Source organism: Cupressus sempervirens, chromosome 8, assembly GCF_028749045.1.
Source record: "Cupressus sempervirens isolate cs-2001-9-10 chromosome 8, ASM2874904v1, whole genome shotgun sequence".
In the NCBI taxonomy this organism is placed as follows: Eukaryota; Viridiplantae; Streptophyta; class Pinopsida; order Cupressales; family Cupressaceae; genus Cupressus; species Cupressus sempervirens.
This window is the reverse complement of record NC_143125.1, coordinates 61,981,427-62,000,260: the sequence shown is the minus strand read 5'-3', so window position 1 is coordinate 62,000,260 and position 18,834 is coordinate 61,981,427. Positions and strand designations below refer to the sequence as shown.

Here is an 18,834-nt window from a genome sequence, read left to right as displayed (position 1 = left end):
AGTATTTTGCTTCTACTATAGTTCTTTTTGTCCACCTCTATTCCTATCAGAGTTCCTAGATTCAATCCTATTCTACCCAAAGTTTGAGAATGTAATATTTCCATTGGAATATTTTTAACAATTAACCATTTTAGAAATTTGAACTACTGAATTGAATCCTCGATGATATTAGGTAACCATTTAATAAAATTAATTAAAAAACCTTTGAAGAAGCATGGTGCTATAGGCAAAATTTCTCTTCTAACTACTTCAGAACTACAATGTATGTAAATTAATCTATTAGAAAGAGGAAATATACTTACCTATTCCAGATGGCCCCTTAAGCAAATGTCTAAGTCTATATACTTAAAATAATGAAGAAAGATGGCCCCTTAAGCAAATGTCTATGCCGGCATCAAATTAGCATTTCACATGACACTGTTTGTGATTAAAATACTGAGTTCGGTAAATAGAATTTCACGCGACACTGCTTGTGATTAAAATACCGAAGCAGGATGACCGTGAACGCAAGCAACCCAAAATAGACATAGCAATTGGAGGAGGAACATGGAAGGTAGCTGCTACTGCTACAGGGTCTCCTAAATTTCTTTTTATCTCTCATTGGCTGCGGAAGGTCTATATATATTCCTATTTCTCGTGGCAAACCGCTGTTTTTCTGCATAATTCTGCAGCTCGCGGAGGAGGCTAAATGGCGTCGTATTTTAGTTTCTGGGTGTCCATTTTCCTTGTAGTCTTGATGCAAATCAACACCTATGCAAATGCCGTAACAATTGAAGATGCAGAAGAAAGTTCAACCAACAATAGTGCTAACCGAAATGTTGAGCTGTCGAAGGTAGTGCCTGCCATTGTTGAACACGGAATAGAGCTCACCAAAAAGGAAGATCTACCTGCGGATGCAACTTTTTTGCACCCTTCCAAACCCTTGTAAGATTTCTGCAATTGTATCTAAACTTGTTTGGTTTTTTCTGGGAATTCTAATGTTTAAGCGGTGTTTTGAGACCCTCTGCAAAATTATACGTCACTAAACTTCACATGAATTTCGCGCGTCTTTTTATATTAAAAGGCTTTATATTCTAAAGTCTGGAAATGGTTTTTCCATTTCCCCTGAGATCTGCATTAATTAGGATGAACGATTTTCATAATTGCGTTGTAAATGCCTAGAGGATATAGAAGAGACTTAACATGTCCGAAATGGAAATAAATGAAACATGGGGATTTTCACTCGTATGCAGGAAACTCGAGATCAAATCATTACAAGGTCTGAGGCTGCCTACAACTCGGTGAACATCCTCACAGCGATGCTGATGTTTTTACCCACGCACTGGAATTTTCGTCACACCTTGGTCAACTAGGGTTTCAATCCAGCAACCTTGTTTGAGCATGCTGGGAGACAGACCCGAAATGCTTTAAATGAAAAATCATAAAGCAACTTTTATTTTTATTGTCTAGCAAGTGAATCTGCATTCTAAGGTTTATTCCCTAAGCTTGATCATGGCGTTCAAACCTCAACTTCAAAATTTGAACAATATATACCTAATGTCAGTGTCAAATAAATTATCTTGTAGCCTTTTGCAATGGAGTCTTATATACCAAATTGATGTAATCTCTGGCTTGGTTATGACCTAAATGCTACCTTTATTTTTAATTTTTTCGATACACACTAAAGGAAAAGATAGGAGTTGTGCACAATTCAATGTAGATGTTGATGTCCTTAAGTGGCCTTGAATGGACAATAGGACTGAAAATGTAATCAGATGGAGGGTCAAAGAAAAGATTGAGGATTTGGACTCTATGAAATTGGCCATTCTTGATGTAGGCACATCTTGGGTTGTTTGGTTATCCTGTTCGGTTTGGACTAGATGTGTTTGGTTACTTCCTTGAACTTGCTCTGTAGCTGTCGTTGTAGTTGGCTTGCTGGATCCATTTTACCTTCTTTCACCGAGTTTGCTTGACTTGGCTTGGTGCGCATGTTCGCCGAGTGATCCTTTGCTTCATTCAACGAGCGTGGTCAGTGGCTTGTCAAAGTCTATTCGGTGATGCTTTGGTCCTTTGTTGACCAAGTTGTTTGTTTGGTTCTTCTTTGAGAGTCGACCTATGTATTTAATTTGTGATTGAATTTAATGTATGAGATTGGTCATTGGGAAATGTGTTGACCTAGTTTGGTTAGTTGCTTTATCCAATGCAGATCTAGAATCTTCTGTAAGCCATCTTGGCAAGTATAAAGGGGGAGTTGACTCCTAGGTTTTGGGGGAATGCTTTTGTGTGGAGTCTTAGAGTCCTGAGTTAGGAAATCGTGGATCGCACATGATGTATGAAGAATATTATCTGTAATTGAATCTTTGTATTTGGTCGCAATTGGGAAGGCCTTATAGCCTGACATATTTGCAGTAAATTGCTGAATGAATATAGATTTGTGGTTTTCTCTCTTTCTAGTTTTGTCTCTTGGCTATTTTGCTTTTGTTGTGTTGTCTCTGTGAGGTTGCATGGTAACGGGGTGAGCCGTTGGCCTTAGATGTCATCCTACCTTCCGTCAGGTGGTATTAGAGCTTAGGTTTTATCCTTGTGGAGTTTGGGATTGTGGAAAGCCCTAGTTGGTTTGGTTGTAGGGTAGCAGATTTGATTTTTAACCTATAATTTGTAGAGGGTTATGATCTTGATTGGATCTCTAAGATGGAGAAGTTCTTTGAGTATGAAAGAACCCTTGATTATAGGAAAGTGGAAATGACAGTCACCAAGTTGAAGGGTCTTGCTTCACTTTGGTGGGAACATTTACAAATAGATAGGCAGAGGAAAGGAAAAGAGAAGATTGGAACTTGGGTGAAAATGATAGGTAAACTAAGGAATGAGTTCCTCTATGTAGATTACCAGGTTAATTTGTTTAGGAGAATGCAAAACTTGAGGCAGAAAGACATGACTATGAAGGCTTATGCTAAGGAGTTTTGTAAGTTGGATATCAAATCTAGACATGTGGATGATGAGGTTGAGAAAGTTGCTAGATACCTGAATGGATTGAGGACTGCAATTCAAGATGAGGTTAATTATGTAAAAATGGATAGTGTGGAAGAAGCATACTAGTATGGCTCGAAAGCTGAAGAGTGGTTTTGACAAAGAGGGATGAACAAAGACAAGGAGAAGAGGAGGAAGATTTTAGAGAGGTAGAGGCAAATCTTATGGAGAAAATAGAAGATCTGATAGTACAATGCAAGATAAAGGGAAAAATGAGCAAGACCGAATAGAAAGGTGGTAGTTCACATCGAGGAAGAGGTAGTTCTTACTGAGGTGGTTATAGTAGAGAAAGATTTCAAGGAACTTGTTTTAAGGTGGTCACAAAGTTTTTGAATGTACTCACTCTGAGAAGAAGACTGGGAGTGGTAGCAGAAATGCCTTGGCTCAAGAAGAATCTTTGAGTCTACCTAATGAACTTGAAAATGGAAGGAACTTGATGATGAGGAGAACTATGTGAAATGAGGAAGATGATGAGGAACCTATTTTAAGAAGTCTGTTCAAGACCAGATGCAAGATTGCAGGAAGATGTTGCAAGGTGATCATTGGCACTGGCTGTTCAGATAACTTGGCATCAGAGGAGTTGGTTAATAAGTTGTTGTTGCAGAGATTGAGGCATCCTAAACTGTATCATATTGCTTGGATTGACATGAGCATAAGTTATTGGTAAGTGAACAATGGCTTGTGAAATTTAAGATTGGGAAATATTATGATGAAGTCCTGTGTGATATCATGCCTATGGATTGTTGTCATATTCTTTTGGGTAGATCTTGGCAATATGATAGACAAGCATTGCATAATGGAAGGTTGAATCAATATACCATTTAGGCTAATGGAAAGAAACAAGTGTTGTTGCCCTTGATAGAGAAACTGAATGAGGATCACTGTACAACAGTTAGGGTTTGCTCGGTGAATGGAAATCTGTTTGTCAAAGATGTGAAGAGGCATAATGTTTGCTTTGTTGTAATTCCTAATAATCTGAGTAGTGACAGTATTGACCAAGTTCCAACAAAAGTTGAAAGAGTTGCTCACCGAGTACAAGGAGATCATTTTAGAGAGTGTACTTGATAGTTTACCACAAGTCAAAAGTATATGTCAGTGTATGGACCTAATTCCTAGAGCTAGCTTGCCAAATAAAGCACCCTATAGATTGACACCCATTGAGAATGAAGAGCTTAATAGGCAAGGCATGAGTTGTTGCAGAAAGATTTGATTAGAGAGAGTTTGAGTTCATGTGCAGTACATGTTGTGTGTTGATTCTAGAGCAATCAATAACATAACAGTGAAGTATAGGTTTCCTATGTCGAGGATAGATGATATAATAGATTGTTTAAGTCGAGCAAGATATTTTACTAAGATTGATTTGAAGAGTGGCTATCATCATATTAGAATTAGAGAAGGTGATGAATGGAAGACTGCTTTTAAAACAAAAGAAGGTTTGTGTGAGTGGTTGGTTATGCCTTTCGGTTTCACTAATGCACCAAGTACTTCCATGAGGTTGATGAATAAGGTTTTGAAGAAATTCTTGGGTAAGTTTTTGATTGTATACCTTGATGATATTCTGATACTTAGTAAGACTAGAGTAGAACATTTGTTGTATATTACGCAAGTGTTAGAGAAATTGAAACATGAATAGGTATTGATCAATTTCAAAAAGTGTTCATTCATGAAACAGGGAATTGTATATTTGGGATTTGTGATTTTTGCTAATGGTTTGAAGATGGTTCTTGAGAAAGTTAAAGCAATTCTTGAGTGGCCTTCACTTGAAAATGTGGGTGTTATTAGGAATTTCAGTTCAATTTGTCATGCTACGACTGAGACAATGTGAGGAGATAAAAATAATTCAAGTGGACACTTGGAGCTGATAAGAGTTTTGAGACTTTGAAACAAAAGGTTGTTGGATTGCTTGTGTTAGCTTTGCTTGATTTCAACAAAGGGTTTTAAGTAGAATGTGATTCAAGTGGCAGCGCAATTGGAGCTGTGTTGAGTTAAGAAGGTAGTCGTGTTGCTTTCTTTAGTGAGAAATTGAATGATGCTTAAAACAAGTATTCTATGTATGATCAAGAATTCTATGCTATTGTTCAAGCTCTGAAGAAGTGGAGACATTATTTGGTACCTAGGGAGTTTGTGTTGTATACTGATCATAAGGCGTTACAGTAATGGGAAGTCAACATAAATTGAACCAGAGGCATATGATGTGGGTTGAGTATTTGCAGAATTTCACCTTTGTGATTAAGCATAAAAGTGGAGTCACTAACCGAGTTCTAGATGCATTGAGCAAAATGAGATCTTTGTTGACCGAGATGAAGATTGAAGTTCTTGGTTTTGATGAGATGAAAGCTTTGTATGAAATTGATTCTGATTGTTCTTGGCCTACTAAGGATAATAAGAGGGAACGATTCTATATTTGTTGTTGTGGATAGATATTTTAAGATGACGTATTTCATACCATGTAAGAAAACACAAATGTTGTGCATATTGTAGGTATTTTCTTTAAGGAGGTTGTCAGATTGCATGGATGATGGAGGAGCATCATCTCTGATTGAGACAGTAACTTTGTAGGTTATTTCTAGAAGACTTTGTGGAAGAAGCTGGATACCAAGTTGAAGTTTAGCTCTACATTTCATCTGCAGATTGATGGTTAGATATAAATTGTAAATAGAAGTTTGGGTAATTTGTTGAGATGCTTAGTTGGAGATAAATTGAGTAATTGGGATTTAGTATTGACACAAATGAAGTTTGCATATAATAATTCTGTGAATAGGAGAACTGGAAAAACACCTTTTGAGATTTTTACAGGAATGCAACCAAGGCGGTATATATCAGATTTGAGGGATATTGTTGGAGAGGAAAAGAGGAGTGCGGAAGGAGAAGAATTCGCTGTAGTTATGAAGTCTTTGCATGAGGAAGTGAAACATAAGTTGGAAAAAAAGCAATCAGAATTACAAGAATAACACACATAGATCAAGGAGACATAAGATTTTTGAAGTTGGTGATGAGGTGATGATTCATTTGAAGAAAGGAAGATTTCCTATTGGCACATAGAGCAGGTTGAAGATGAAGAAGTTTTGTCCTTGTAAGATCTTGATGAGATTTGACAGTGGTAATGTTTATGAAGTTGAGTTCCCTTATGACATGGATATATCACCTATATTCAATGTTGCTGATTTATATTAGTATCATGAATCTGATGAAGAAGTTGTACTGAATGATTATCCTAAGATGCAGATGGAAAAGATTGAACAGATTTTGAACTAGATAGTTGGCAAGAGCACGAGAGAGAAAGATTACATGAAGTATTTGGTAAAGCGGAAAAACAGGCCTATTGAGGATGCTAGGTGGATTTCTCAATTTTAGTTCGATTTAGCTCCAGTTGTGATTCCTTCATGATTCAAAGAATCATTTCTTTCAACCTTGGGTGTTTGATCAGGAGCATCCTGAGTTGTTTGGTTATCTTGCTCGATTTGGATTGTATGTGCTTGGTTACTTCCTTAAACCTACTTGGTAGTTGTTGTTATAGTTAGCTCGGTGGATTCGTTTTGCCTTCTTCAACCGAGTTGGCTTGTGTAATGCCCCACTTGGAGATCCTTGGAAACAAGGATAAATAAGCCAAGATAATTTTTTTAAACAAGTATGAATGCACTCGACAACAACATACGAGGATCACAAAGATTGCAACGGAAGACTAACCAAACATCCTGACACCAACGAATCTCCAAACACCACTACTGACCAGAACGACTGACAACGGAAGGCGCATAACTGAATCCAAATCGAAACATTCTGAATTCAAAATGCGACACCAAAGGATTGAAGGGCACTTAAGAGGGTACCCTAAACACTTCTTGAAAAGTTCGGGTCTTACCAAAAAGTGCCCGCTATCCACTTAGACAGGTTTTTGCAAATACCAGGCGATACTTTAAATCAGCACTGGGCGATACTTTCTAGTATCATGTGACATTTCTAAAGAAGCAAGGCGACACTTTCAGGGATAGGGCGACACTACTCTTAAGGGCGTGCGATGCTCTACTAGTATCGTATGACACTTCACCAAAGAGGGTGTGATACTTTCCACTATCGCACGACATTTCTTCCTAAGGGGTGCGATACTTTCGAGTATTGCACGATAGAATCCTAATGGGTGTGCAACACATTATATCGCCCCATGCTGACACATGGTCACCTAGGAAAAGCAAGAAAACACTTAAGGACAACAAAAAGGGTTATCACTGAGTTCAGAACCTCCACACCGGGGAGTATTGGATCCACAATTCGATGTGTGAACACTTGAACACACTATTGAAAAACGAAAACTACATCTAACCATCTAACAAGCAAAAAAGGGAAAGTACAGAAGGAAACATCGCAGTGTATTGAAAACAATATCGCAATAAATAGAAATAACATCGCAATGAACAAAATAACATCACAATGAATAGAACAACCAAACTAAGTGCGCGGTTCCTTCCAACCATAATGGCATCATAAGACCATCATAGGCCCTAGCCATCCCCCATGCGTAACATCCTAAGCTATCGAACAGATCGTCGGTACCATCATGAGAAGGACGTCACTATGAAAACATGCTACATCATAAGCATAAGGAAATCTAACATGCTAAAAGTAAAGCATAAGATAATCCTACAAATATAAATAACATCAGCAATCATATGCTAATCATCAAAATAAAGAATTGCGTCAATAAGTAACATCATCTAAACATGATATGCAAGCATCCCAGTGAAAGCATAAATCACAAGAAAGCATACTTCGAAACCCAAAGTACCAAGTGAAAACATCCAGCAACGGTCGCGCTAGAACAATAGAGCATCTCTATACACCAATCCCTAATAGTGGTATAGTTAGCTACGCCTCCCAACCACATGGCACCCATAGGTCCACACTCGCCGTGCTGATGGAGATAATTATCCAACCACAAACACACACAGAAAACATCCATGGCTATCACACACCCTAGGCAGTATGATGACTGAAACCAAGACAGAGACAATGCATAAACTATAGGTCTTGGTTAGACACTCAATGGGCTACTAAGTAGGGGCTGACATCGTGGAGAGTCGCTCGACATCGACAAGCCCAAGCTCGGATCGTGCGGATTCAACTCCCTCAATGGAAGGCTCAAGCTAAAAACATTTTTCATTATCTTAAGTTTTATTACCACCCAATGTTTTATCTAGTTAGCACTTATATAAAGCTCCCTTTGCCAACCCATGGCACCATGATTGCTGGGCTGCGAGATAGAAACCCCCTCCATATGCTACCCTACCTTACCCTACCCATGCTCATCCAATGATGAGTGCCCGTAGGCATGCAAATTCCCAACCCAACCCCAATGATCATAACTTCTGGAAGTACCATGAAAGATTGGGCCTCGCAAGTCACCCAACAATTGTATGCGTACGTACTCGTGTGTGGTACACCACCATCATGAAGATCATAGCACAAGGACTGGGTGAGAACACAAAGCAGAAAGTCACTCAATCGAAAACAGAATTGGGATGACGGATGCGGCACACATCCCAAAGCAACAATGAAAGTGCAACAATGGTCTTACTGACATCCAAGCGGATCGTCCAAGTCCACGACCAAACTCATGCCAAGAAAACTCGAGAAAACAGGGCGACACGCAAAACGAGGTAAAAATCTCAAAATTTGGAAAACTTCGAAATTAAAACCCATTTGACCTTTGGGTACAAAAACCTCGAAAATCCAAAAATAATTGAGTTTGGACACTGTATGCAAAAACATCCAACATAACAGTGCAAAACTTGAAATCCTCATCACAAAAACAAGAAAAATGTTCATACGCAACCAACTGGGCAGAACCAACAAATAGAAACAGAGGGGAACACTAGTTCTCAACCTCCTAACTAACGGCTACCAAAAATAGAAGTTGAAACGGAGCAGAAATGATAAAACGGGAAAGCCCTACCTGATAGCAAAAGGAGCAAAATGTGAAACCTGCACAATAAAATAAATAACCTACCGATACTGTCGAAAATCACGGCAAAGCAAGGTCTCCTTGAGCTGGATCCAACGAGACTGATCTCGCAAAAATCCCATGCTCATAGCTCCCAGAACAAACAAAAATCAAATCCTTTAGAAGAGGATTATAAAAAAAAACTCTCCAAATTTCTATTTCAAAAGTGAGAAGTGCATAACAAAATCCCTTTTTCAATACTTATTCACTTTTTGAGTGAATAGTCGATTAGGGCAAACAGCCAGTTAGAGTAGCTAGACTCCAACCCAAATGAAAACAGTTTATTCCTCGTAACGGGAATTCATCGAAAGCAAAGCTGTCAGTAATTAAATTCAAGAAGATTTAAAGCCCAAAAACCCAAAATCATAGAAATCACTAAACAACTTTCGCGACAATGCGAACCTCTAAATGCACGGACACGCTTACTGGTCTAATCACATAATGTAGATGAGTTCGGATTTACTAATCACCAAAAGGTTTTAAATCTAAACAATAAAAGGATACATCGACCATACAAGGACGACATTGGTAAAATATGAATAGCTGAATCACCAACTCCATGTGCCACTGCTAGGGATGTAATTCCTGCATACTAAAACACATGATCAAGTGCAATTGCATAATAATATCATAGCCGAAGCAAAATTCATTAAATACCTAATTAATCCATTTACATCACTCACGTTCGCATCAAGCAAAAGGGACAAGAATGAAGTAAATCACCATAGCATAAAATCCATCACATAATATAATCAAAAAGTATGTCCAAATACTAGATAATCAGATATCATCATAGATCTACTATCATCTCAAAATGGCATCAACATGAAAATATGATAGATTGAACAACATAGTAGTAAAGCATCTATGGTACTGAATCAAAGTATAACATTCGACCCTCAAGTCATCACAAAGTACATATAATAAGAGTATCAAGTATCTCTCGAATCAAAATAGACAAGGTATAGATTGCAAACACGAGAGGCACTACAGCTTGACTTGGTTCGGTGTGCATTTTTGCTGATTGTTCCTTTGCTTTGTTCACCGAGCATGTTTGGTGGCTTGTCGAAGTTAATTTGGTGATGCTTTGGTCCTTTGTTCACCTATTTGTCTGTTTGGTTCTGCTTCGAAAGCTGACCTATGTATTTAATTTGAGATCTGGATTTAATGTATGGGATTCTCATTGGGAAGTGTGTTGACCTATTTTGGGTCGTTGCTTTATCCAATGCAGATATAGAATCTTCTGTAAGCCATTTTTGCAAGTATAAGTAGGGAGTCGAGTCCTTGGTTTAGGGGGAATACTTTTGTGTGGATTTTGGAGATCGCGGATTGCAGATTGCGCATGATGTATGAGGGATTTGTTGTGTAATTGAATCTTTGTATTTGGCTGTAATTTTGAAGGCCTTACAACCCAACATATTTGCAGTAAATTGCTGAATCAATATAGATCTGTGGTTTTCTTTCGTTTTGGTGTTGTCTCTTTGCTATTTTGCGTCTGTTGTGTTATCTCTGTGAGGTTGCATGGTAATTGGGTGAGCCTTTGGCCCTAGCTATCATCCTACCTTGCTTCAGGTGGTATCAGAGCTTAGGTTTTATCCTTGTGGAGTTTGGGATCGTGGAGCACCCTAGTTGGTTAGGTTGTAGGGCAACAGATTTGATTTCTAACCTATAACTTGCAAAGGGTTACAATCTTGCAGGAACTTGTTGTCAAGATGGTTCAAGTTAGAGGAAATGCAGACAATGCCATTATGGACATGTTGAGACAAATCGCAGCCAGACTGGATGCTGTTGAGACAGCCCAAAGGAGAGTACATCTTGATGATGTTAGTGATGATGAAGTAGTGGTGGCACCTAATCTTGAACTTGAAGTAGAAGAGGATGAAGTGAGGCTTTGGAGGGTTTTGTCTAGGGCAAATTCTTGGCTATTTTGCTTCCATAATGTTATCTCTACGAGGTTGCATGGTAACTAGGTGAGCCTTTGGCCTAGTTATCATCCTACCTTCCTTCAATTCCACCATGGACAAATATGCCTGCTATAAAGTATGTAATCATCACAATTGATAGCAGTCTGGGTCCAGTCTTATGTTGATTCAGGAAGCTAAGTACCCTTTAGTTAGATCAGAATTTGGGTGTTCTCTTAGAAGTTTTCTTTAGGGCATTAAATATATAATGGGGATGAAGTAGTCTGTTAAGTTGTAAACTAAAAGCCTTGGATTTTATGGATTTTAGGAATACTGGAAGAGCCCGTTCAAGTTGAAAGTATGAAAATTTATGATGACATTGATCAAATAGAGACAGTGAATTGAGAGAAGAGTGAGAATGTCATAGACTATTTGGAGATATATCCTGGATATGCATCGTAAACTATTGTGAAAACTTAAATGTGTTAGGACTCAAAGAATATTAAAAAGTGGTGTGTTAGGACTCAAAACAAGGGCAGTGATTGTAACCATAGTAGCAAAAAATCTTTCTTGGCAATAGATTGACAATTCAAAGGACACCGTTTTGCGCAAAATGTTGGGAAAAACTAGGTTAGTGTAAATTTAATAATTCAGGCTTGGGTTACAAAAGTCAGAAAAAAAATCATCCCAGAAATCAAGTAGCACAGAATCTTTGATGATCCAAAAACCATGGAAAGTCACTGTAAACCCAAATTTTCCCAAATTTATCTTAAATTTCAATTCAGTGGCAAATAATTACTGGCAATTTAAAAATTTTTAGGAATAATTTTTTTGGCACTTTTTTTTGGCTGAAATCATGAGCTTTTGTTTGAAAATTTGTGTTTTCTGGGCTATATTTGCTACCCTTATTGTAAGACTACTGGCTGAATCCATCCCAAACGTGAACCTCATTTGCATGTACTTATTGTTAAGGTTGTAGCTTCAGTCGGATTGATTCAATTTGAGATACATTATTGTTATTGGTAAATCATCATTTCCTATATATACTTATTAATGTTAAATAATATATATTATTGTATATGTATATATATTGTTATACATATTATTATTTTTATTAATATATTCTTATTAATTAAATGATAATTAAATCATAGAGACATGTCTCTTTTCATATTTATATGAGATTCAAATCTGCATTTGGAACACACTAATATCATGGCAGTGTTATTACATTTGCAGAAACGATCCTTAAAACATTAACATGGTATCAGAGCCAACTGCAACTGTAACTATATGCAATGATAGATATGATATAATAAGAAATTGAGACCAGAGACTATGCAAAATAATGCCCTCCAGTTGCAGGATGATTGCAGCCAATTTCATGATAGATTTATTTCACACAATCAATAAAAATGTGTGGCAGATCTTTTCAATTATTAACGTGACTAGTGTTTCCCGACAAACTGAAATTTTCTTGGGGATGGACATGATGACTGCTATTGCAAGCAACATGCATTGTGGGCACAACAAATATTCGGAGCAAAAGTACTACAATTTCTAACTTGTTTGGTTATGCTTGATAAGAAAATATCGTTGTAAAAGAATAAACATTGATCTTATATCTTTTGAGTTTTCTTGTACAGGACTACATGAAAGAATATAGCTGAAATAGCAATGCATAAAAGTTACACGACTAAACAAATGATCTGGGAGGCAGAAGGAAACTGAATGCACGATAGCTCATAGTAGAAGCATTCTTCGGTACAAGATTTGCTAGTTTTCCATTGATGGATAAATCATTAAATAGTCAGTGACAGAGCATTTATGAAGCCAATAACTATTGCTCATTTAACATCAACCAACAATTATGGTTCGCATAGCACCAACTCTTCACCCATTATGATTTGTCAGTTACAAGAGAAACTGACTCCAACATAGCGTAAGTTCCTGCAGAAATATCATAGAAGTGATATAACTTATGTAACATCATAACCCACTCGCGACAAACATCAAATTTTCAATATCGATGATCACATCTATAATGATGTTAAGGAATACATAGTGGTAGACTCCGCAATATTAGAAGAAAGATGAAAGTCATTTGTAGAGCATTCCTTCTCCACATGATTTGAACATGTTCGATTCTCTTGGATGTCTTCATCAACCATTATGGAGATGATGTGAAACATACTCTCACCACCACCATCTACAACAATACACTTCATTATACAGGACTGTGATATAAGCTGATGATACAATCCCCACAGAAATACAAGAGGCAATGTGTACCACTTCCGTTCACATTGCGATATTTTCCCCAAACTATGCACGATTTCCATGGTGTTTAGTTGAGCTTTCGTTTATGCTTAAAACCTATTCCAAAATCATTCACGTCTTCTATCATATTTACCCTTGTTATCTGCATTGGCTGGTTCTTGGAAAAGGTTGCTATGCTTTTGCATTTTCTGTATATGAAGAGAAAGGTTATTATACCTCATAAAAGCTCCCAAGAATAGAAAATGGCATTGGAGAACATTTCTATTTACTCTCGCAGTGCGATGATTTTAGTACTATTTGGACATCAGTGACTACATAGGCTGCATACTCTTCCAAGTGACATGAAGAAAACATCATTTCTCGTTTAGAGTCCAGATTATTATATGAGTCACAAATACTTTGGCAATGAAATATTGCGAGTATTGTAGATTGCTTCATATAATGTTCATGATACAAGGTGGCAAAAGGAGCTAAAATTAGAATGCTATTCTCCACTCCGACTGACTCTTTCACCCACTCCTATGTTATCGAACTACAAATTGGTTGGCAATGTGACTTGTACTGTCGTGTCTAGTGTTAAAGGAGACAAACAATCAGTTGGGGTGTGTCGAGCCAGGCAAAGAATAAAACCATCAAAAGTTAGATATATATTTTCTCAGGGAATTCATCTTTTAATGTAGCCCAATTAATGTACAAACTATCAATTCATGGGGCAGGATATTAAGCTGAAAATTAATAATATTATATGATGGACAAGCTAACCGATATACATCAATAAGACCTTACCAATGACTACCGAATTCTGATTACATAGTAATCTTGGAGATATAATCTACCAATTCCTCTACACAGCCATAAGAAATATTTTTCCTAAAGCAAGCATGGAACAAATACAACCAATTGATTCACTTGTTGGTAAGATGATAAACACTTAAAGCTTTGCTAAATGGCGACTATCAACAGTGATAAGGCTCATTTGGGTTCAATGAAATACAAAAGCAATAAAGTTTTTAAAAGTGACTAAATCTAAATATAGTCCCATGAAATAATGAAATGATTCAAAGATGGAATGAAGAGGATACAAAATTGAGCATTGTTTGTCTACTCTAGCTAACTTTTGAATGAATTCTAAAATAATAGAATAAGGGAATTTTACAATGTGGGGGGAAATAATAACCAATGTTCCATTACCACTCGAACCATCTTTAGAAGGGAGATGTAAGAGAAGGGACATCGTTAGAGTTTCAAATCTGAATTATCTCTTGAGCAACTTGTATTAATGATGGTGATGTACAAATAAGTATTTATTATTCTTAAGTATAACAATTATCTACTCATTATGGTCTCTTTGTCATTTGCAGTTTTATATGTACTATATGAGTTATTTTTCCTTTGTCTTTGAAGTTGATCTTGCAGGAAAAGAAGAATGGCACATTAGGCAGCTTATGTCAGTAGCTTCAAATAAGTTGTGATCAGGTTGGAGAAAGTGAGGCTCTTGAAACAAATATCTTTGATGATTGAGATTATGAGTATCCTTCTACATTAAGAGGGAGTATGACACTTCTTTGAAGGCAATGGAAGAGCTTAGAAGATTGATACTCAGAGGGAGTCTAGAAATATGTGTGACTGCATGATTTATTGACTTATTAGAAAGTCGGAAGATCAATATCAGATTTAGAGTGAGTCCAACAGGCATCCTTGGGGGAAGAGAGCCTATAAGGGAGTAAATATTGGATTTGACTTCCCAGGATCATTGTTCAGATGGAGAATTTTGAGGTGCAATCCTTTGTGAATGATATCTTCTCTATGAGGGAGAAGTTCTAAGTGAAATTCCTTGTAATACATTCTTCTTTGTGAGAGAGAAGTTGAGGTGAAAGTCCTTGTTCCACCCTCTGACTTGGTTCATGGTGGTTACTATTTTGCATATGTGGATTATGTCATGAAAGGTGACGTTCTTTCATTGAGGTATTTTTAGAGGATTACCATCGTAAGGTGATGATCTTATCAATAACTTGATCTGTTATCATGATTAGACTTCATTTGTTGTTTCAGAGTGTCGGAGATCATGATAACGAACGTATCATGAGTAGACTTCATTTGTTGTCCTGGAGTGCCGGAGATCATGAAACTTGTTATGATAGTGACCATGACATTGTGATTTCTTGTTATTTGATAGACTACATTAAGTTGTTGTCTCGGAGTGTCGGAAATTAGACAACTCATACCCTACTATGATACAACATATTCTTTTGGTAGGCATCAAGGATTTCTTTTTTGATGCCAGTGCACATACCAAAAGAATTGAGTGTTATGAATATCATATGATTGATATTTCTTGTTGAATTATACTTTAGATGATATTGCAAGATAACATCTAAGTTGATAGATATATATTGATATCCTTAAATAATTGAGAGCATAATGTGTTCTACAAATCCTCCCTAGTTAAGAGGGAGTGTTAAGGTTGTAGCTTCAATCGGATTGATTCGATTTGAGATACATTATTGGTATTGGTAAATCATCATTTCCTATATATAATTATTCATGTTAAATAATATATATTATTGTATATAATATATGTATATATATATTGTTATACATATTATTAGTTTTGTTAATATATTATTATTAATTAAATGATGATTAAACCATAGAGACATGTCTCTTCATGAGACATGTCTCCTCTCATATTTATATGAGATTCAAATCTGCATTTTGAACACATCAATATCATGGTAGTGTTATTACATTTGCAGAAACAATCCTTAAAACATTAACACTTATCGTTAAGAGATCACTCATGATTACATCTTGGGAATTAGGGATGGGGAAGAGTTTACAAAATGCTCCATTATACCCTTTGGCAACTTAAAAATCTCTATATGGGGCAACCATTTATAGCACAAAAAGAATCCAAACGCAACAACATTTTGTATTCAATGCAAAGACAAGAAGATGTAGTGTGGTGGTTTGTTGGAAATATTATCATTGATGTCACAATTATTCATGAATATATTGTTGGCAAAGATATCATTATTGATGTCAAAAGTGTATGGATGAGATAATGAACATGTTTTCATTGATGTCAAAGCATAAATAATTGATATCAAGAAGGAAATAATTAACATTACAATGACCATATCAATGAAGAGTAGGGAATATCTTATGACGAGCAGAATTTTATTAAAGGCAGAAAATTAAGGATTGAATACAAGGTGGTTAGCAAATAGTATCACATTTATAAAAGGTTGTCTTCATTCAAACAAATGCCTCCTTTCAGGAAATGACATAAGGATATAAAGGTAAATAGAAGTTGGAGAGGAATATGGAAATATAATAAGAGATTTGTGTGTAGAAAAGTACTATATCATTAAAACAGATTTATTAATGAAGAGGCATGATTAGGAAATGAAATGAAGAGTTTTAATTTTGAAGGTGAAAGGAGATGTCTCTAAATGAAATTGCCTTGTCATGTCCCCACTTTAGGCCAAACCTATTTTATTTTGCAATTAACTCTTATGGTCCCCCAAGAGTTAATTGTCACACAAGGAGGCCAATCAGAGGCGTGTGCCAGGGCACCACTTTGTTTTAGTATGATCTAATTTTATGATTTTGAATTTGGGTACTTGTAATGTCCTCAAGTAAGTGCAATTAAATAAATAAATTTATGTTGTCTACACTTGAAGTAGCTTAGTTTAAAATAGTAATACTAATTACAAAAAAATTACTTGGTAGACTATATTTGAGTTAAGTAGTTCATGCTATTTTGGTTATTGCTCCTAGCTAGAAAAATGCTGAAATGCAATAGGTTGCTTGGACACTAAATGATTTCCCTTAAGGTTTATGGATCCAAGCCCTTAAGTCTTTCTTGGAGAAACTCTATCCTTGAAGACGCTGATCTCTATCTTGTCTTGGGAACAACTTATTGGCTGGACTTACATAGGCCTCTCCCTTATTGCATTCCTACTCTCCTCCTCAGACTTAGGAATAATAACGAGTTTGAGCATGAGGGTTAGTGGACACTCCTTATATCTAGGTTTTCTATAATAGAAAACAAATAATTCATACCAGTCTTTGTGATGCATGAAGTGTTGCCTTATTGACCCAGACATATGACTTACTTATCCGGCAATAATATCACCGATTTGTCTGAATTTATTATAGGCTTTGCTCATATGTAATAATTTATTCGTATATACCCTCCACGCTATTGTGGAGTTGTCACCTGCTAATATTGGCTGTATATGCTGTTTTTGTGTACATTGTATTATAATTCTTTTTGTCTTTTTCCCATTCATTGTTCTCATCCTTTGATGTTGACTGTTATTATAATGCTTGTGATCAAAGGGTGTGACTTTTACTATTGTCAGATCCTTTCTGAATGATCATGCGATATTGGTTCATCTTATTAAATTGAATGATCATGTGATATTGGTTGATCCATTTGAGAGGGTGTCATGGAATTTTCCAAGACTTGGTCATTATTTTGATTCTTTTTACTTTCTCTAACTTGGGCACATACAAAGAGTCACAAAATTTTCAAACACTTTGCCAAATTTTTGAGTGTTTGTCATCTTGAGCACATTTTGAACAATTTGAAGAATTTCTAGCCATAGGTGAACTAGCACCCTTGAGCGCATATGAGACACAATGACAAACTTTTGGAATTTTTGAAAATTCCTTCATTATTGTGAATGGTGCTCTAGATTGTATTTGAGACAGAGAGGGTTTTTTTTTGCACTTTTCCAAATTCTTTTCACTTAAACAATCCACATCTTGGGTGCAAGTGAGATAGGGAAGTGGTTTTTTACTATTTGAGAAATTTCTTGGCACTAGAGAATTAGTGTTGTCAAGGCATGTGGAGATAAATTTCTTATATTTAGTTAATTTTTAACATCTCCATGTCCCCTCTTGATCAATACTTAGCCATTTTTTACATTTTCATTCCCTAATTCTACCTTGGGTGCATCTGAAAGGGTGTCATGGAATTTTCCAAGATTTGGTCCTTTTTTTGGTTCTTTTCTAATTTCTCCAACTTGGGCATATATGAGGAGTCACATAGTTTTTAAACACTTAGCCAATTTTTTGAGCATTTCTCATCTTGAGCGTATTTTGAACACTTAGACGAATTTCTAGTCATAGGCAAACTAGCACCCTTGAGCGCATGTGAGACATAATGGCAAACTCTTGGAATTTTTTAAATTCCTTGATTATTGTGCATTGGTGCTCTAGATCACATTTGAGATAGAGAGGGATATTTTTGCACTTTGTCGAATTCTTCCCACTTAAAGAATCCACACCTTGGGTGCAAGTGAGATAGGGAAGTGGATTTTCACTTTCTGAAAAATTTAATGGCATTGGAGAATTATCGCTGTCAAGGCATGTGGAGAGAAATTTCTTATCCTTAGTTAACTTTTAACATCTCCATTCCCTTTTTGATCAATACTAAGCCATTTTAACATTTTCATTCTCTTCGTCTACCTTGGGTGCATTTGAGAGGGTGTCATGGAATTTTCCAAAACTTGGTCATTTTTAAAAATTCTTCTTTTCATTTTTAAAAATTCTTTTCTACTTTCTCCTACTTAGAGTAACGAAATTCTCAAACACTTGGCCAATTTTTTGAGCATTTTGAAGAATTCCTAGTCATAG

At 36.4% G+C, this 18,834-nt stretch overlaps 1 protein-coding gene across 1 annotated transcript in view; it reads left to right on the top strand.

The window, feature by feature from the left end:
* The first annotated feature begins 646 nt into the window (after positions 1-646).
* LOC149541607 (serine/threonine-protein kinase/endoribonuclease IRE1b-like) overlaps positions 647-18,834 on the top strand; it is a 56,085-nt gene continuing 37,897 nt past the window's right edge. Inside the window, exon 1 of the mRNA XM_089796790.1 lies at positions 647-924. Coding sequence (XP_089652916.1) covers positions 689-924 — 236 coding nt within the window. The 5' untranslated portion in view covers positions 647-688. The remainder of the gene's footprint in view (positions 925-18,834) is intronic.